The following is a 20916-nucleotide window of genomic DNA, read 5'->3' on the forward strand; positions in this document are numbered from 1 at the left end:
CATGTATCAAATATGATTTAAAAGAGGTTTGACATCTCAATTAAAAATCTTGAAATTAGGCCTTTGTCTCTTTAAAAACTGAAACTCTGCCTTCAGGATGTCACCACATCACAACTTTTTTTAACCAGCGTTTTACTGAAAAGTAGTTCATGTAATGACCTCAGCACATGCACAGTTCCACCAGGTGCTTGCTAATTGTTGCTGGCTAGTCTGAAGGATCTGAGTGGGCAATTTCTCAAACATTAAAAAAATTATAAAAAATTCAAGGCAACACTCCAAGTATGTTTTTGACGAGGGACGAACATAACACGATCTAAAGCTCAAAGTTGATTTTATATAATTCTGCCCCTTCAAATGACATTAAATAAGAATGCATTGACACAACAAATATAATCTCTTAATTTAGGTTAAATTGTCAATCTGTAATATTAGCAGGAAAAACCTCACTAATCTCCAATATTTTCAACAATGGTGGGCAAAAAATTTAAAATGTTTGTGACATGTTCAGCAAGACAAAGCGCTCTCATTTCATTATCTGACTTGAATCAAAACAACCTGTAGATTTAAGATGTTTTTCAGTTTCTCATGCGTTTCACCACGTTTCTTTTAAGGCTGAATGTCTTTTTACATGCGTCACAAGGAAAAGGCCTCTCACCCGTGAATTCTTGTGTGTTCAGTTAAAATAAATTTCAACCTGAAATATTTTCCACAGGTCATGCACAGGAAAGGCTTCTCCCCTGTGTGAATTCTCATGTGTTTGACCAGATCTCTTTTTAGACTGTATGTCTTTTTACATGCGTCACATGAAAAAGGCTTCTCACCATTGAGCTTTTAAGTGACGAGTTAAATTGGACTTTTTGGTGAAACTTTTGCCACAGCTTTTACATGAGAAAGCCTCTCCACTGTGTGAATTCTCATGTTCGTGATCAAGTTTTTATTTAAAGAAAAACTTTTATCACACATTTCACAAAGTAAAGTTTCTTATCACTATGAGTTTCTGTGCACCCTTTTTCTGGTGAACTTCTTGTGTCATTATGGTGTCTAGTTTTCCAGTGTATTTGCTCTACATCCATAATTACTCCTGAGACTTTGGGATTGCTTTTTTCCTGATCCTCATTCTCAGTTTCAGGAGGAAAGTTGAGTTGGTTCCACTTTGCTTCTGGTTCAGTGTGAAATTCTTCATGAGCAGGAGTCACCATTAAGGTTTCAGTCTCCTGCTTCAGCCCGAGTGCCTCTTCATCCTGACTATGCAGGCTTCCTTCTCTTCTTCCTTTATCTGAAAATGTTCCAGCTCACTTTCGTCAAAACTAGAGTTCCTCCGCTGGTCGGCCAGCGCCTCCTGGCGGGTGTGGTGCCCTCCTCTGTGAGGGCAAAAAGCAAAATAAAACACATCTTTAATGATTTTATTTATATGAAATAAAACACAGTTATCAAATTAACACATAGAATCCAGTTCTCGAGGGCATCCTATGTTAAATAATGACAGAGCTGGGAAAAAAATTACAATACAAGCATTTCATATCAGTCTATCAATAGTTCTCCATAATAATTTGTGTTTTTAAGATTTTTACCTCCCACCTTATTTAATAGGGACACGTGAAAAAAAATATCCACTGTGTCTTTGTACATAATTTTGACAACAGCTCTGCAGGATAGCCACTAGGTGTCGCCAAAGATCCCCAAAACTGGAGCCCGTTCGCCCTGGAGTGAGAGCTGGTCGGAGTATTAAGGCTCCAATTTATGAATGAATGTTTAAAATCTAAGATTTTACATGGAAAAATGGATGGAGAAATGAGGAAACCTGTCCCGAATAACCAATAAGACTTTACGTGTTTTTGAATACTGCTCTTTTAGATGGAAAAATTATAATGCAAACTGGCAAACGTTTCAAAATGTTCCCAATTTAAGTTCTTATGCGTACAGGATGCGTCCTTCGTCTTCAGTAAAACATTATAATCGCAGGGGTTTCGTACCTTTTCAGTGTAAGATGACTTGAGGTGTCCCAGTGAAATCCAGCGGTCTGCGCTGATCATCCATCTCTTTCTCGGTCTTGATTATTCCTTTAAACTCTGTGAATCTTTCTTCAGCACGAGTTAACTGCTCGTTGTTAATCTTTCATTGAAGCTGCACTGAAGACATTTTTACTGCAAACACTCACAGACTCAGCCAACAGATGATCACTCTCCAGAATGACTTCAAGCAGAAGAGAAGCTAACGCTACTAGCAACAGATTCTTCTTCTTTTATATTATGGTGGACTTCAAGGACAATATCACCACCTACTGTACAAGAGTGAACAGCAACATTCTTCTTCTTCTTCTTGATTTTATTGGCGGTTGGCAACAAACTTTAAGCAGCATTACCGCCACCTACTGGTATGGAGTGTGGTTCGAATGGACTATCAACTTATATAAGTATTTGTATCCTCCTACTCCTACCTTTAATATATAATTTAACTAAATGAATTTCCTATTTATATATACCTACATACTCTCATCCATTTTTATATATATCTTTATAATCCACCCCCCTATATCATGCACCCATTCACACACACACCTATTTTAATCATATTCTTTGAAATAATTTAGTTTTCATTAAATATTTAATAATTATTTGTATATATTTACTTCCCGAATTCTTCCTCAAAATATCTATCAAATTAATCTTTTCCTTAATACATTCAAACTCTCCTTTCATACACCTTCTTTCTCTTTCATACTTATGGCATTCTAACATAACATGTTCTATCGTTTCATATGAACAGCAACATTCCTCTTCTTCTCGGTATTTATTGGCGGTTGATAAACAAGGAATGAGATACTTAGAGCCACCGAATGGTCTGGAGAGTGAACAGCAACGTCACTTTGATTGAAGATAATCAAATATTGCCAGAAAATTATTCTCAATCATTTTAAAGTAAAGAAGTTTTATTATAATTCTGTTTAGATCAATTCTTTGTTTCTAACAGTGTTATATAAGATGATATATTGTCCCCTCATCTCCACAGTACTCAAATTTTTGATAATTCTGACCTAAAACGAGAGAAGTTAGGTTTGATTTAACTTCAATGAGAGGAAACGGGTTTTTTTATTACTTAGTGTATGTAAACTTCTGGTTTCATTTTTTTCTTAACACCAGATTAGTAAAAAAATCATACAGTAAATTAATTGTAGATAAAATGCTTGGTACCCTTCTGTTTATAACTGGAAAGCTGAAATAAGTTGAAATGGACAATAGAAAAAAATAAAAATTTATTGAAAATGAATAAATGAAAGCTAGATATTGCTTTTGAATTGTGGATCAATAGAATCATTTGAAAAAAATAAATTAATGAAACATGTCTGGACAAAATTGATGGTACCTGTAGCTTAACACTGCTTTCATTTTCTGGAACTATTGGTGAAAATGTTTAATGCTTTCTTCTTTAATTTCATTATTTTAAATCAATGTAGATATTGACAAAGCCGTCAAAAGCATCAAGTTTTACATACACTTTTACTATTGTATCTATCTGCAATCTTAATTCTGTCACCTGACAAAGATGTTTAATTTGAAAAGCAGTCTATTAGTCTAAAATAACTTAGAAGCTAGTGGGAAGCCTGAGGATTTTTGGTACTACAGTTTTTTCTGTCACTTTTGTGCATTTCATACGTTAACAGTAGCACAAAAACTACTGCATTTCTTAAAAACATAAGTACAAAACACAGTTGATAGCCTGTAGGAGTGAGCCACTTGCTAACAATTAAAAGCTTCTTCCTTAAAAGAAAGTATTCATATCAATGACACATTGAAAGTGTCAATGTTATCAAAATGAAAAGTCCTGACACCATTGTTTATGAACAAGATTGTCATGTTTTTGTTATGACAGTTAGCTTGGAGCTAAATTGAGCTTTGTGATAAAATCTGGTTGAGATAGCATGTGAAAACTGCACGGAAACAAGTATTGCATTAACAGGACACTATGGCATGAGTCATACCTTTTTATTATTCATTCATTTAGTGTCCTTTATACTTGGTTTCCTTTTAATCCCACCTAAAATCTGTTGTCTTTGACTTTATTTTCTACCACAAAATAAAGAAAAACATTCTGACAAATACAGAATTTTACATTTGTGCCTGATGCCAAGTGTTAATCTGTTTTTCTCATAACCTTATCCGCATGTCTCACAATGAAAAGGCTCCTCATTTGTGAGTTAGCAAATGAGCTTTAAAGCTGTTATGGTGGATGAATGCTCTTCCACAGGTCTTGCACAAAAAGGGTTTCTCACCTGTGTGAATTCTCATGTGTCTCTTCAATGCATCCTTTCTTTTAAAAGATTTTTCACAGACATCACAGGGAAAAGGCCTATCATCTGTGTGATGCGTCATGTGATAAGCCAAATGCTCTTTTTGAATAAAGCCTTTGTCACAAATTGTACAAGAGAAAGGTTTCTCACTCGTGTGAATTCTGACGTGTCTTTCAAAATTAGACTTGGTTGTGAACGTTTTTCCACAGAAAGAACAAAGCTTCCCATCTGTATGAGTTTTCATGTGAATTGTGAAATGTACTTTTTCTTTGTAACTTTTTCCACATGTTCTGCACTGAAACGGTGTCTCTTTTGTGTGAGTCATCAGGTGAGTTCTTAAGCTATTGCTTTCTTGGAAAGCTTTTCCACAGATCCCACATAAAAAGGGATTCTCAACTGTATTATTGCTCAATGGATCATTTGATGTGTACGTTTTCTCACGGGTATTCCAGGGAAAAGGCCTTTCATTTTTGTGGCGCCTCATGTGATAATTCATAGTATAATTTCGACTAAAGCCTTTGCCACAAATGGCACAAGAAAATCGCTTCACCCCTGTGTGGGTTCTGACATGAGAGTCCAGAACAACTTTTGTAGTGAAACTGTTTCTACAGAGCCAACATTTGAAAGGTCTCTCACCTGAATGAATCTTCATGTGATCTGTTAAATCTCTCTTTTTATAAAAACGTTTTCCACATGTCCGACACAGAAAACGTTTCTCACCTATGTGACTTTTCAAGTCTTGAGTCAAGATTTTCTTTGGAATAAAGGAATCTTTTTTAAAGATCTGAGAGACCACTTGGTTACTGATTGGTTCTGGTTGAATGTGGTTCTTTTCTTCATAATTAGGAGTCAACATTAATGAATCTTCAGTCTCCTCCTTCAGTTCAAGATGCTCTTTATGTTCACTCATGCAGAGCTCCAATGGTTCCTCTTTAGTCCAGGGATGTTCTGGCTTTTGCTGCTTGTCTTTCAGGTGCAGAGGTTCTGGTTCCTCCTGGTCCAAACTGGGACATGTCTCAGGTTTACAGAGCTGCTGGTCAAAGCAAACCTCATCTTTCCAAACACGATCCAGTAGGTGGTCTGAAAAACATATAAAAATGGTCTGAAACATCAAAATCTCAGTCTAGAACAATATACTTGACAATACAATACAGCCAATATTGTAGTTGGTGGCGATATCCAAATTGACCAGCCAAAATTATAATAATAAACGTTCCTACATTACTGTCAGACACCAACAGATTATGATCCATATCTACAGTATTAGTCTGTGTGTTCTCGACTGGGAAACAGTTTGTAGGCTGGTGACGAGGGGAAATAAGCTTAAAAACCAAACAAGCCGCATTAAGAACTGGATTAACTAGTGACAGTCAAACGGGGTCCTCAACCCAGAGGTTTGTAAAAAATTAGGTGGCCGTGTCGTTTCCTGATCAAAACAAGACAAACGTAAATAAACTGATTAGAAAATGTCTCTTTCTCTATGATCGCTTCAAACCAATAATAATTTTTTGTATGTGAAGAAATATTCAAGAATATATTGAAAAATCACCAAAATATACCACACTTCAAGAAGAGACTGTGTTAAACTGTAAGAATTTGTACCCAGCATTGTTAGAGTACTGACGATTATTTTACATCTTTTCAGTCTTATATGACTGACATGTTCTGCAAAATTATCAAGAAATGTAAATAGTTTTGATATCATGCAAAATAATTTCTTGCTCACTTAATGGAAGCCACATTATTTTGTTTGCACCCTAACTGGGCTGCAGAGGCAAAGCTGTGCAATTCAGTAATTTCACAATATCCTTACAGTTAAAAATTTGGTAAACCTGTTAAACAATATTACCTCCAAACCGTTGGCAGCAAGTGAATATTATTTCTTTAGACAATAAAATAAACTGGTCCAAAAAGTGAATCAGACGACATCTCAAACTGAACTCGTACCAGCGGTCGCTGAGCTCCGAGAGCAGCTTTATCCACTAAATCAACTATATCTATATCAGCTGATGGAAGTCCAATAATTCAACCTGCTATTGATTCTGATCTAATGGACACCTCACACTTTAAGAAGCAAACCTGGATTCACTGGTGACACTTTCAGAATCTCAGTTTGAGTGAAGATTTTAACCCGTTTCTGATGTAAAAATATATAAGACAATTGTTTTTTCAGTCTCTTACAGTTGAGCATTACTGTATCTTGATGAAAAGAATAAAGAGGCTTAGTTAAATTATGAGGAAAAAAATATCAACAATAAAGAAGAAATGATACTGCCACATAGATCTGCCATGTCTTCTGTAAATGAACTGGGAAATAAACTATAACATGTTACAAAAACCGTGTTTAAAAAGATTTCGCTATTGTTTCTGTGGATATCCAATTGAAATATCATACAAATTGAGGGAGATGTGAAAAGCAACAGTCAGTCGATCTATTTAAACATTTTATTTTTAATCCCATGGCTCTTCGACACTTATGTCGGCTATGGGGATTAATCTTTGCTTTGAGATCTGTTTATGGCATCTTAAGATCTATTTTGATCTTCCTTTGACGAGTTTCAATCTCAGAAGCAAAACGTAAATCAAGACAAGTTCTGCGTAAGTTACATGTTTTGTTGATTTTAAAGGGGGGCGGGGGGGCAACATACCAGATAAAACCGATAAAAGTGTTTCGAATTAGTTATTTATTTCCGAGATCTTAATGGTTGTCTTACGGAATCGGGTAGTATTTATGCAAACATTTATAGTATTTTGAGCTTATCGCATTGTTTATTTCCAGGTTGATAAAGGGGTCCTAAAAAGCCAGTTAATTTAGCCACCAGTTAATCTATAACACCGGAAGCAAACTTTAGCTTCGTTGCATACTCTCCGCTAATAAAGCTCCCAAATGAAAGCTTTAAATCCGCAATCTGCATCCTGCGTCATCGGTAAAAAGTTACCATCGCGGGTGTTTCATACCTGTTCGATATAAGATGATTTGAGGTGTCCGGGTAAAAACCGGTATCTGATCATCCATCTCTTCCTCAGACTTGAAGATTTCTTTAAACTCTGTGAATGTTTCTTCAGCAGGAGCTCGTTAAAAACCTCGTGTTGAATCCAGACTGGAGATATTTTTACTGCAAACACTCATATGTTCAGCTCACAGATGGTCTGACTCTCTAGGATGGCTTCAAGCAGAACGAAAGAAAGCTAAAGCTGCTAGCATCACATTTAGCTTAACTCTTTTGGTGTTTATTGACGGTTGGCAAACAACGAATCAGGTCATTATCGCCTCCAACTGGTCTGGAGGACAGACTGCAGCGTCACTTTAGTATAAAATCCTACAAACACATGCATTTGTCTAAGATAATAAAATATTATCTGTGTACGTCGGAAAATTTTAATTTTGTAGCATTATTATATTGTAATGATTGAAAACATGTTGTTTACTTAGGCAGTTCATAAGACACTCTTTATTGTTAGTAATATCCCTTATAACACACACCACTATCTGTTAATCTGCTTTTATTGTATTGATCTTGGGGTAGATTAGGGATTCTGGGGACGTATTTTCCCTGGATCCTGACTGAACCCTGAGACTTGGGTTCTGATCAGTATGTAGTCTGGATGTTGGGGCGGTTCATGCTCTGCAAATGTGCACTGTGGATTTTCCTCATAGTTTTAGGCTCTTAATGCCACGTCTTGTCATCAGTTGTGAGGTGGGCCGCAGTGCGGTGGTGGTGGTCCTGTGTCTGGATGATCCGGCAGTCTCTGTGTATGTCTGTCTCTGTGTGGGTCTGTCAGGGTTGGAGTTGCTGAGCTCTCATTATTTTGGACTTCACAGCAACCACGCCCTTGTACCAGGTTAGGTTTGACTTTTTTACGTATCACTTGGTACAAATACATTTTATTTAGGTAGAGCAAAACTGGTTAATATAATTTGAAAAAAATGAAATTAATTTCAATCTCAATTTCCTTAAATGACAAAATTATCACAAATGTAGACATTAAATCCCTCCAGTCTGTCCTTCTAGTTTTTAACAAATTAATTCTGTAGTGAACCTCAACATTGGACATGTATGGAAAATACTTCTACAGCTTTTCACCTGTGTGATGCCTCATGTGCCGAGTTATGCTGGGTTTGTGACGAAAACCTTTTCCACAGTTCACACATGAAAACGGCTTTTCACCAGTGTGAATCATCATGTGGCGAGTTAGATCACATATATATATATATATATATATATATATATATATATATATATATATATATGTGTGTGTGTGTGTGTGTGTGTGTGTCTCTCTCTCCTCTGAGAGAGAGAGAGAGAGACACAGAAAGAGGGAGAGAAAAAAGACACAGGCAAAGAGAGAGAGAAAGATATATAGATCTAGAGATAGAGAGAAACAGAAAAAAAATAGATATTTACAGAGAGAAAGAGAGAGAAAAAACAGAGACCACAGGATAGGATGTCCCCTGTACCATAAATTAAAATTTTTTTTTTATATTTAATGTTTTTAGACTTTATTAGTTATTAGTTAGTTAGGATTTATTTAATCAATTTTTACTAATAATCCCACTATTATAAATAGGATTGGTTAGTTAGTTTTAAAGTTCTTAATTTTTATATTAGGATTTTTAAGATAGCTGTGGGACAGGATAGGATTTTTTTGTATATATATTTCTCTCCATATTTCTCTCCATTTCTCTATATATCTCTTTCTCTCTCTCTTTGTCTCTTTTTTTCTTCACCTTTTGTGAAGTCATTCCCAAGAGCCATAATAGACAAAAATTCAATTCATCACACGTGTTAAGATACAGCTGGTTGTGATTATACACCTGGCCAGTAGGTGGTTTCGTGTGCACATGAAGCCTCAAGAAATGAACCCTTTCTCGAACCAGTTGGCTCAAGTGGTTCAATGCCTCATGAGGCTTCATCTCACCATCACTAAATATTAGTATTCCAGTTTTTCACAAATCCAAAGTTAACATTGTCTTCTGATTCGTATCTCCTACATCCCGCAACATGTTTCACAGTTTCTTCACTACACCAGATAAAAACCTTTCCTATAGTTTCCGTTGATCCACAATGATCGCTGCTGCTTAGTTCGGTGTTACTGCTGGTTCCGTCCATCCTGTGGCTTATTGAGAGCCGATCAGCACCGGCTTGTTCACTGAATTGTGCTGTGCTGGTGGTCGAGTGTAAAGGACATTTACCGGTTTTATCTATTTGAATTTTCTACCGGTATTTTAACAATAGTTTGTATTTATTTCTTTATTTTTAGCTCTGAGGGTTGAAGGTGGTGTGTTTGACCTAGATGGTGGCGCCCCCTTGTGCTGTGGCTGTCCCGTGATCAACATAAATCGATGGAGGGAAAGCCAACGAGTGTTTGTGACGTCACAGGTGTTTGTGGTGATTCTTTGCTCGGGAGCCTCCGATCCAGGACCTGTCAGCACCTACCGCCAAGCCTCGGCAACTCAGTTTAGTTTTTCTAACTCCTTTTTATCTATATAGAGGTATTATTTAATTTTACTGCTTTTATTTTAATAACTTATTGTAACTTTCAAACAGTCTCTATTGCAAAAACCTACCTGTGCCATAAAACAGTTCCTGGGTGGAAGTCCCAGGTGGCGCTGTTGGCAACAAACAGAATAATTGTGTATTTTTACCGTCGATTGCCTCTCTAATATTTATTTAGCTAATGTTAGCTTATACACTCTTTCTACTGCACTAGATGGGTTAAAGGCCATTACTCTCTTTAATACTGAAATTATTCAATATATGACTTTATACTTTACCTTTGCAAGCATTACCATGCAATATTTACATTTATAAGCAGGGATGTTATTACTGATTTTAAATTATTCAGTTTAGCTGACAGATTTGCAGACTGTTTAACTTTTTTCTGCTGCTTCTACTCATTTCATTTCAGTAAGTGTTCTGCAGTTGAACTCAAATGTTTCTACAATTTTCAGCAGTAACATTCAGCACTAACTACATTTTCACAGAAAGTCAAATGTTCCACTTACTTTCTAAGACAGTATAAATATATCTATGTGTAGAGTTTAAATTAGTTCCAACATTAGACAAGGCAAGGCAACTTTAATTATAAAGCACCTTTCAGCCAAAGTCAATTTTTCTCAGTTTAGAATAAAAAATTTTGAGTTGGTCTTTGAAGATATCTAAATGGGTTTGTACTTTAGTTTAGCGCCACCGACGTTCTGCATTTTTTTGAAATAAATTGTGTATTGTCCTTTTGAGCAGGGCAGACTGATAGAAGCTGCTACACAATCGGCGCCATCAAACTTCAGACTAACAGCAGGCAAGTCAGGTTTGGTGCCTTGCTCAAGGACTCAACAACTGGGATGCATGCAGCAGGAAAGAGCAAATAATTACAGCTAAAACTAGAGAAAAACAGCAAATAATTGAAAATGATTACATGTACTTTGTGCAACCGATGCATAAAAAATACTTTGTGGTGAATGTTGCATTTTCTTTAAAGTACAAATACATTATATTTAATTTGAAAAGATTTTAATTAGGTAGAGTAAAACTGGTTAATATAATTTGAAAGAAATGAAATTAGTTTCAATCTCATTTTACTTTAAAGACAAAATTATCACAAATACATTTTTTGCAGATTTTTTGAAAACATTCAACCATTCTGTACATTCTATTTTTGATTTTAAAAAACTACAAAAATAAACCCACAAACTCTCTCTATTGTACAGAATAATACAAATCAATCCCTCAGGTCCAATCTTGTCAGAATGTTCTGGAAGGGAGTCCATGTCCGGTCAAACTCTGTTAATGCATGAAATAGTCAGTGGGCCCCCATGCCTCTTCATCTATCAGCATCAGTACTGGCACTCCTCAGGGCTGTGTGCTGAGCCCTCTGCTCTTCACGTTGTACACACACAACATACAGTTTGACATAAACAGTTTGTTAATACAATAACATACAGTTTATCATTATTGTTTTATGATACAGAATATACCCCAAAAAACCCCAAACAAAATCAAAGCATCTCTGAAGGACAATGTGTCATGATTTCACATCTCCACATATCCAAATGATCACATTTAACAAATACAACAATTTTCAGCTTTATAGACATGAAACCCCTCCAGTCTTTCCTTCTAGTTTTTAACCAAATCAATTCAATAGTGAACCTCAACATAGGAGATGTATGGAAAATACTTCTACAGCTTTTCACCTGTGTGACGCCTCATGTGCCGAGTTAAATGACCTTTTTGACTAAAACTTTTTCCACAGGTCACACATGAAAACGGCTTTTCACCAGTGTGAATCATCATGTGCTGAGTTAAATGACCTTTTTGACTAAAACCTTTTCCACATGTCACACATGAAAACGGCTTTTCACCAGTGTGAATCGTCATGTGCTGAGTTAAATACTGTTTTAGCCTAAAACTGTTTCCACAGTTCACACATGAAAATGGCTTTTCATCAGTGTGAATCATCATGTGCTTAGTTAAACTTGGTTTGTAATTAAAACTTTTTCCACAGTTCACACATGAAAACGGCTTTTCACCAGTGTGAATCATCATGTGCTGAGTTAAATACTGTTTTAGCCTAAAACTGTTTCCACAGTTCACACATGAAAATGGCTTTTCATCAGTGTGAATCATCATGTGCTTAGTTAAATTTGGTTTGTAATTAAAACGTTTTCCACAGGTCACACATGAAAACGGCTTTTCACCAGTATGAGTTCTCATGTGAGCATCAAAAACAGATTTGCAAGTGAAACGCTTTTCACAGGTAAGACATGAGAAAGGTTTTCTTCTTTCCTGATTTTGCTTCTCAGTTTCAGCAGCACCTGTGTGATGCCTCATGTGCTGAGTTAAATGACCTTTTTGACTAAAACCTTTTCCACAGGTCACACATGAAAACGGCTTTTCATCATTGTGATGCCTCATGTGGAGAGTTAAGCTAATTTTGCGACGAAAACGTTTTCCACAGTTCACACAAGAAAACGGATTTTCACCAGTGTGAATCATCATATGCTGAGTTAAAGTTGATTTGTGATTAAAACTTTTTCCACAGTTCACACAAGAAAACGGCTTTTCACCAGTGTGAATCATCATGTGCCGAGTTAAATTTGGTTTGTGATTAAAACTTTTTCCACAGGTCCCACAAGAAAACGGCTTTTCACCAGTGTGAATCATCATGTGCTGAGTTAACTCCTGTTTTCGACTAAAACTTTTTCCACAGTTCACACATGAAAACGGCTTTTCACCAGTGTGAATCATCATGTGCTGAGTTAACTCCTGTTTTCGACTAAAACTTTTTCCACAGTTCACACATGAAAACGGCTTTTCACCAGTGTGAATCATCATGTGCTGAGTTAATTTGTTTTTACGTCTAAAACTTTTTCCACAGTTCACGCATGAAAACGGCTTTTCACCAGTGTGAATCATCATGTGCTGAGTTAAATTAACATTGTGACGATAACTTTTTCCACAGTTCACACATGTAAACGGCTTTTCACCAGTATGAGTTCTCATGTGAGCATCAAAAACAGATTTGAAAGCAAAACGCTTCTTACAGATGACACATGAGAAAGGTTTTCTTCTTTCCTGATTTTGGTTCTCAGCTTCAGCAGCTTCCTGGAAGACGTCTTGGTTCCTGTTTGGTTCTGATTCATTGTGGTTTGTTTGCTCATAAACAGGAACCATCATGCAGGTATCAGTCTCTTGATTTAATTCAATCTGTTCTTCACCCTGACTGCAGTAAACTTCTTTCTCTTCCACTTTTATCTGATGATCTTCTGGCTCTTCCTTTTCTTGTTTCACCTGCAGAGGTTCTAACTCCTCCTGGTCCAGAGTGGATCTCCTCTTCTGGTTTTGAACGCTACACTTCAGGGAATCTGAAGAAGAAAACAGAGAAAAATAGCAGAATATTTTAAACTATGTTTGTGATTTGTGAAACTATTATCTGATTTGTGAAACTTCAATAAAATGCCATTTTTACCCTTTTTTTGCATCCAGCTGATATCAGAACTGCTCTAATTCCCAAATTACAACATCTAGACACTTCAAACTTGGACTAGATTATTCTGCTCTAATAGCAGAATATATATATATATATATATATATTATTAAACTTTCCCAATGGACATACAAAAATTAACATAAAAGATCAAATCCCCTCCCTTCCCTTACCCGCACAAAACGGCACATCATAGAACACTGACACAGTCAAGACAACATGATAAAAACACCACAAATTGATCCAAACCATTCCACAAGCATGAAAAAAAAAGAAAAAAGGACAGTTATACAGGGTATTAAACAGTGACGGATTTGTCATAAACACTTTTTCATTGAAGGAATTTTAGTACAGGGTCCCATATTTTCTCAAACACATTGACCTTATCTTCATTATAGTATCTCAGTCTTTCCAGATGCAGAGTATTTGCTAGTTCTCCCAACCACAAATCAAATGTGGGCACAGAGTCGTTTTTCCAAAATCTCAAAATCAACCTTTTAGCAATCACCATACCAAACAAAACAGCCATTTTCTCATTTTTAGTGGTTGGTCGCAAAGCAATGGAGACCCCAATGATGCCAATAAGAGGTTCTGGATCCCATTTTTATCCAAAAGCTGTTGAAAAGAAAATTAAAAATTTTCTTCCAGAATAAATGAAGTTGAACACATGACCAGAAGGAGTGCGTCAAGTTACCAATAGCAGTCCGACAACAAGTACAAATTGGAGACACACTAGGGAAGACGGTGCTCAGCTTCTCCCTCGAATAATGGAGCCTATGTATAGTTTTGAACTGTATGAGATTGTGTCTGGCATTGACTGAACATTCTTGAATACTTTTCAAACCCTCCTCCCACAGATCTTCAGATAGCTGTTGCCCCATCTCATCCTCCCATGCCTTCTTAATCCTGGTTGTGTCTACACATATATTATTAAAGATCTTATAAAAGTGTGATACTGCCCCCTGATTGACGGGATCAAATTTATTTATTTCCTCTAGGGTTTCCTGTTTCGTTAAAGTTACAAAATCCAACACATTTTTCCTAACATAGTCCCGAACCTGCAGATAACGGAAAAAACTCGACTGGGGAAGATTATACTCAGAACATAACTGTGCAAAAGATGCAAAAGTTTCACTAATATATAGGTCACCTATCACACTGATGCCCTTCATTCTCCACATCCGAAAGACGGCGTCACTGAGACCTGGTGCAAATTCAACTTCAAAACCACTTTATTAATCCCAATGGGAAATTAAATGTTGCTGTAACTCATTATTTCTTCAAAGAGTTATAGTAGATGGAGATAACTGTTGGAAGGAAAGATCTTCTGCATCGGTCTGTTAAGTGAAGTTTCACAAAACACAAACCAACGTTAACTTCGTGTAGTTAAGGAAGAAGAGCCATAAAAAAGGTTATTGGTTCCATTTTCTCTCTACATAAATAAGCCATTCTAACAGCGTAATTGTGATGTCTGCTTTCATTTACCTGTTAACAAAACATTTATACGGGAAAAGAACGTTTACTAAAATGATCCTCATACAGAAAGGTGCAGATATTTAGACATTAACTTGAATACAAACGCTGGTGTTTCCTACCTATACGGTGTAAAATTATCTGGGGCCTCCGGGAGAAATCCAGCAGTCTGCGATGATCATCCATCTCTTCCTCCGACTTGACGATGATTTCTTTAAACTCTGTAAATGTTTCTTCAGCAGCAGTTAACTGATCGTTGATAAACTCGTTTAAGCCGGACTGAAGATATTTTATTAGAGAAACACTCAAGCTTTCAACAAAACAGACCACGTGTCGTCCTCTTTGTCTTCTTCTTCCTCTACTACTGCTTCTTCTTCTTTCTGATTTTTACTGGCGGGTGACATCTAACGTTAAGACGTATTATCGCCATCTACTGTGCTGGAGTGTGACCCAGAGCATCTTCTTCTTCTTCTTCTTCTTGTTTTTTTTATCTTGGCAAACAACTTTTAGTATTCCACCTTCTAGACTGGAGTATGGATCAGATGTAAAATCACTATAATCTTCCCATAATACCTGTTCTTAGAAAATTAAAATACTATTAAAACTACATCCCCGATGATCTTTGAAGCAAACTTCTAATATCTAATTTATTTTTGTTCATCTCTCCCAATCTAAATTCTTATATAATCCTGTTGCTTATTCAATAACTGCTTTTATTTATTTTATGTTTAATTAAAATCTTATCTGTTTTAATGTCTCTATCATATTTCCTAATTTCTTGTTTTATTTCTCCTTACTGTATATTTTTCACAATGAATTATGTTCTACTGTTTCCATATCCATACCACACTCACAACTACCTGTTGGATGTTTACCTATCAAATATAAAGTTTTATTTAATCCAGTATGTCCAAGGCGCAATCTTGTCATTCTTAATTGCTCTTTTTGATTTTCTCCTATTATTTCCATATTCCCTACTTTCTTTTGTATATGAAATAAATGACGACCTTTAGTTCCTTCTTCCCACAATTGTTGTCATTCGGATTTAATTTTGCTCTTAATAATTGATTTTATTTCAGATTTACAATGTTATTTCCATAATTCTGCTTTGTTTTAAAAACCTGGTAAATGATCTGCTGTTGATTCCTTCTATATCTTTATGAGTATATAAACCTAATCTACTTGAGTTTGTGTCATTCTAAATATAACTTCATAAATTTCGTATACTAACTCCAAACGACTTTCAGATGAAATATTTAAAATAGACATTAGTGCTGATAATGAATCTGAACATAAAATAACTTTTCCTATTTTATTTTATTTTATTTTATGGAAACAGCCAAAAAAGCAGTAATTCATGCAACATTTAGCTCCTCTTTCTACATTTTCTTATCTTTGCCCATCTCCATCTATTTAGGTTTTCCATTTTCTGGAGTTGTTCCATTCTAAAATAATTCATTTGCCCTTCTTTCTGCTCCTCTATTTTGTTCTGTTAAATTATCTGAACTATGGATCTTTGCAAATGTTCTTAATTACTTCAACTTTCCATGACATTTTGGTATGGAATAGTGACAATTATTCAGGATATAAAATAGTCTCCAAATTTTTGCCATATTAATAAAAATAAAAAAACATATTTTTTAACAAAAACAAAATAAATAAGCAAAAAATCTACATTGATTGATTTATATTTCAATATACTAGGTAAATTCATTTAAAATTCTGTTAACAGACCCATGTTGTCAAATAAAACAAATACAATATTAGCATTCCAGTTTTACAAATCCAAGTTCTGCTCTGATTCTATCTCTACATCCATCATGTTTCAGTTAAATAATCAATGTACTTTGTTCAATGCATAAAAAATACTTTGTGGTGAATCTTGTTTTTCATTAAAGTACAAATACATTTTATTTCATTGAAACGATTTTAATTAGGTAGAGTAAAACTGGTTAATATAATTTGAAAGAAATGAAATTAGTTTCAATCTCATTTTACTATAAAGACAAAAATATCACAAATACATCTTTGGAGATTTTTTGAAAACACTCAAATATTCTATACATTCTATTTTTAAACCCCACAAACTCTCTATTGAACAGAATAATACAAATCAATCCCTCAGGTCCAATCTTGTCAGAATGTTCTGGAAGGGAGTCCATGTCCAGTCAAACTCTGTTAATGCATGAAATAGTCAGTGGGCCCCCATGCCTCTTCATCTATCAGCATCAATACTGGCACTCCTCAGGGCTGTGTGCTGAGCCCTCTGCTCTTCACGTTGTACAAACACAACATACAGATTGACATAAACAGTTTGTTAATACAATAATATACAGTTTATCATTATTGTTTTGATACAGAATATGCCAAAAAAAAACAACAAAGCATCTCTGAAGGAAAATGTGTCATGGTCTAACATCTCCAAGTATCCAAATGATCACATATAACAAATACAACAATTTTTAATTTTATAGACATGAAACTCCTCCACTCTTTCATTCTAGTTTTTAACTAAATCAACTACATAGTGAACCTCAACATAGGAGATGTATGGAAAATACTTCTAAAGCTTTTCACCTGTGTGACGCCTCATGTGCCGAGTTAGATGACCTTTTTGACTAAAATTTTTTCCACAGTTCACACAAGAAAACGGCTTTTCACCCGTGTGAATCATCATGTGTTGAGTTAAATTCTCTTTTCGACAAAAACTTTTTCCACAATTCACACAAAAAAACGGCTTTTCACCAGTGTGAATCATCATGTGTTGAGTTAAATTCTCTTTTCGACAAAAACTTTTTCCACAAGTCCCACATGAAAACGGCTTTTCACCAGTGTGAATCATCATGTGTTGAGTTAAATTCTCTTTTCGACAAAAACTTTTTCCACAAGTCCCACAAGAAAACGGCTTTTCACCAGTGTGAATCATCATGTGCAGAGTTAATTGCTGATTTTGACTAAAACTTTTTCCACAGTTCACACATGAAAACAGCTTTTCACCAGTGTGAATCATCATGTGCTGAGTTAAATGACATTTTTGACTAAAACATTTTCCACAGTTCACACATGAAAACGGCTTTTCACCAGTGTGAATCCTCATGTGCAGAGTTAACTCCTGTTTTCGACTAAAACTTTTTCCACAGTTCACACATGAAAACGGCTTTTCACCAGTGTGAATCATCATGTGCCGAGTTAATATGATTTTACATCTAAAACGTTTTCCACAGGTCACACAGGAAAACGGCTTTTCACCAGTGTGAATCATCATGTTGAGTTTCTGTTTTGACTAAAACTTTTTCCACAGTTCACACATGAAACAGCTTTTCACCAGTGTGAATCATCATGTGGTGAGTTAAATACATTTTGACTCACTTTTCCACAGTTCACACATGAAAACGGCTTTTCACCAGTGTGAATCATCAGGTGCTGAGTTAACTCCTGTTTTCGACTAAAACTTTTTCCACAGTTCACACATGAAAACGGCTTTTCACCAGTATGAGTTCTCATGTGAGCATCAAAAACAGATTTGAAAGTGAAACGCTTTTCACAGGTCACACATAAGAAAGGTTTTCTTCTTTCCTGATTTTGCTTCTCAGCTTCAGCAGCTTCCTGGAAGACGTCTTGGTTCCTGTTTGGTTCTGATTCAGTGTGGTTTGTTTGCTCATAAACAGGAACCATCATGCAGGTATCAGTCTCTTGATTTAATTCAATCTGTTCTTCACCCTGACTGCAGTAAACTTCTTTCTCTTCCACTTTTATCTGATGATCTTCTGGCTCTTCCTTTTCTTGTGTCACCTGCAGAGGTTCTAACTCCTCCTGGTCCAGAGTGGATCTCCTCTTCTGGTTTTGAACGCTACACTTCAGGGAATCTGAAGAAGAAAACAGAGAAAAATAGCAGAAACTATGTTAAACTATGTTTGTGATTTGTGAAACTATTATCTGATTTGTTTCAATATTTTTACCCTTTGCATCCTGATATCAGAACTGCTCTAATTCTCAAATTACAACATCTAGACCCTTCAAACTTGGACTAGATTAGTCTGTTCTGATAGCAGAATATATATATAAATATATATATATATATCTATATATATATATATATATATATATATATATATATATATATATATATATATATATATATATATATATATATATATATATATATATAAAAGACATCTCTTCCCCTTTTCAAAACACATCATAGAACACACACAGTCAAGACAACATGATTCACCACAAATTGATCCAAACCATTCCAAGAAAAAGAAAAAGGACAGTTATACAGGGTATTAAACAGTGGATTTGTCATAAACACTTTTTCATTGAAGGAATTTTAGTACAGGGTCCCATATTTTCTCAAACACATTGACCTTATCTTCATTATAGTATCTCAGTCTTTCCAGATGCAGAGTATTTGCTAGTTCTCCCAACCACAAATCAAATGTGGGCACAAAGTCCTTTTTCCAAAATCTTTAGCAATCACCATACCAAACAAAACAGCCATTTTCTCATTTTTAGTGGTTGGTCGCAAAACAATGGAGACCCCAATGATTGCAATAAGAGGTTCTGGATGCCATTTTTATCCAAAAGCTGTTGGAAAAAAAATCAAAAATTTTCTTCCAGAATAAATGAAGCTGAACACATGACCAGAAGGAGTGCGTCAAGTTACCAATAGCAGTCCGACAACAAGTACAAATTGGAGACACACTAGGAAAGACGGTGCTCAGCTTCTCCCTCGAATAATGGAGCCTATGTATAGTTTTGAACTGTATGAGATTGTGTCTGGCATTGACTGAACATTCTTGAATACTTTTCAAACCCTCCTCCCACAGATCTTCAGATAGCTGTTGCCCCATCTCATCCTCCCATGCCTTCTTAATCCTGGTTGTGTCTACACATATATTATTAAAGATCTTATAAAAGTGTGATACTGCCCCCTAATTGACGGGATCAAATTTATTTATTTTCTCTAGGGTTTCCTGTTTCGTTAAAGTTACAAAATCCAACACATTTTTCCTAACATAGTCCCGAACCTGCAGATAACGGAAAAAACTCGACTGGGGAAGATTATACTCAGAACATAACTGTGCAAAAGATGCAAAAGTTCCACTAATATATAGGTCACCTATCACACTGATGCCCTTCATTCTCCACATCCGAAAGACGGCGTCACTGAGACCTGGTGCAAATTCAACTTCAAAACCACTTTATTAATCCCAATGGGAAATTAAATGTTGCCGTAACTCATTATTTCTTCAAAGAGTTATAGTAGATGGAGATAACTGTTGGAAGGAAAGATCTTCTGCATCGGTCTGTTACGTGAAGTTTCACAAAACACAAACCAACGTTAACTTCGTGTAGTTAAGGAAGAAGAGCCATAAAAAAGGTTATTGGCTCCATTTTCTCTCTACATAAATAAGCCATTCTAACAGCGTAATTGTGATCTCTGCGTTCATTTACCTGTTAACAAAACATTTATACGGGAAAAGAACGTTTACTAAAATGATCCTCATACAGAAAGGTGCAGATATTTAGACATTAACTTGAATACAAACGCTGGTGTTTCCTACCTATTCGGTGTAAAATTATCTGGGGCCTCCGGGAGAAATCCAGCAGTCTGCGATGATCATCCATCTCTTCCTCCGACTTGACGATGATTTCTTTAAACTCTGTAAATGTTTCTTCAGCAGCAGTTAACTGATCGTTGATAAACTAGTTCAAGCTGGACTGAAGATATTTTATTAGAGAAACACTCAAGCTTTCAACAAAGCAGACCACGAGCCGTCCTCGTTGTCTTTTTCTTCTTCTACTACTGCTCTTTCTTCTTCTTTAACTTGCATTTTGACTGTCGTTCATTCATGTCATTGCATTACCGCCACCTTCTGGATCCTACGATCATCACATCTAAAGATTTCTCATTCAGTGCCAGTTCTCTTTGAAAAACCTAAACTCTTTTCTTCCACTTTATCTAAATAAAACAAATACAATATTAGTATTCCAGTTTTTCACAAATCCAAAGTTAACATTGTCTTCTGATTCGTATCTCCTACATCCCGCAACATGTTTCAGTTTCTTCACTACACCAGATAAAAACCTTTCCTATAGGTTCCGTTGATCCACAATGATCGCTGCTGCTTAGTTCGGTGTTACTGCTGGTTCCGTCCATC

General features: G+C 35.7%; 3 protein-coding genes, 1 long non-coding RNA gene and 1 pseudogene across 4 annotated transcripts in view; 1 reads left to right on the forward strand and 4 right to left on the reverse strand.

Moving 5' to 3' along the window:
* Positions 1 to 20916, forward strand: part of LOC122843843 (gastrula zinc finger protein XlCGF57.1-like) — a 697541-nt gene that overhangs the window by 31409 nt on the left and 645216 nt on the right. The gene's annotated exons all lie outside the window — the stretch shown is intronic.
* Positions 915 to 2517, reverse strand: LOC122843897. Its single transcript, XR_006372786.1, has 2 exons — positions 1974 to 2517; positions 915 to 1361 (listed from the first exon to the last, which is right to left on the reverse strand). It is a non-coding gene; the product is annotated as an uncharacterized LOC122843897 (long non-coding RNA).
* On the reverse strand, positions 3946 to 7553 carry LOC122843884 (gastrula zinc finger protein XlCGF26.1-like). The gene is made up of 2 exons (XM_044138995.1): positions 7247 to 7553; positions 3946 to 5368 (listed from the first exon to the last, which is right to left on the reverse strand). The coding sequence occupies exons 1-2, from the start codon at positions 7302 to 7304 to the stop codon at positions 4185 to 4187; spliced, it is 1242 nt and encodes a 413-aa protein (XP_043994930.1). The 5' UTR covers positions 7305 to 7553; the 3' UTR covers positions 3946 to 4184.
* Positions 10784 to 15152, reverse strand: LOC122843861 (gastrula zinc finger protein XlCGF57.1-like). Its single transcript, XM_044138961.1, has 2 exons — positions 14872 to 15152; positions 10784 to 13154 (listed from the first exon to the last, which is right to left on the reverse strand). Exons 1-2 carry the CDS (start codon positions 14933 to 14935, stop codon positions 11470 to 11472), a joined length of 1749 nt encoding a protein of 582 aa, XP_043994896.1. The 5' UTR covers positions 14936 to 15152; the 3' UTR covers positions 10784 to 11469.
* LOC122843881 lies at positions 17165 to 20834 on the reverse strand (annotated as a pseudogene).

Source organism: Gambusia affinis, linkage group LG14 (assembly GCF_019740435.1).
Source record: "Gambusia affinis linkage group LG14, SWU_Gaff_1.0, whole genome shotgun sequence".
Lineage (NCBI taxonomy): Eukaryota > Metazoa > Chordata > Actinopteri > Cyprinodontiformes > Poeciliidae > Gambusia > Gambusia affinis.

Excerpts from the sequence above, each read along its gene's own strand:
- LOC122843884 (XM_044138995.1), bottom strand. The coding sequence starts at position 7,304 with ATGGATGATCAGATACCGGTTTTTACCCGGACACCTCAAATCATCTTA. Across the intron at positions 5,369-7,246 it reads AATCATCTTATATCGAACAG|ACCACCTACTGGATCGTGTT; the intron begins GTATGAAACACC and ends TATGTTTTTCAG.
- LOC122843861 (XM_044138961.1), bottom strand. The coding sequence starts at position 14,935 with ATGGATGATCATCGCAGACTGCTGGATTTCTCCCGGAGGCCCCAGATA. Across the intron at positions 13,155-14,871 it reads GATAATTTTACACCGTATAG|ATTCCCTGAAGTGTAGCGTT; the intron begins GTAGGAAACACC and ends TTTCTTCTTCAG.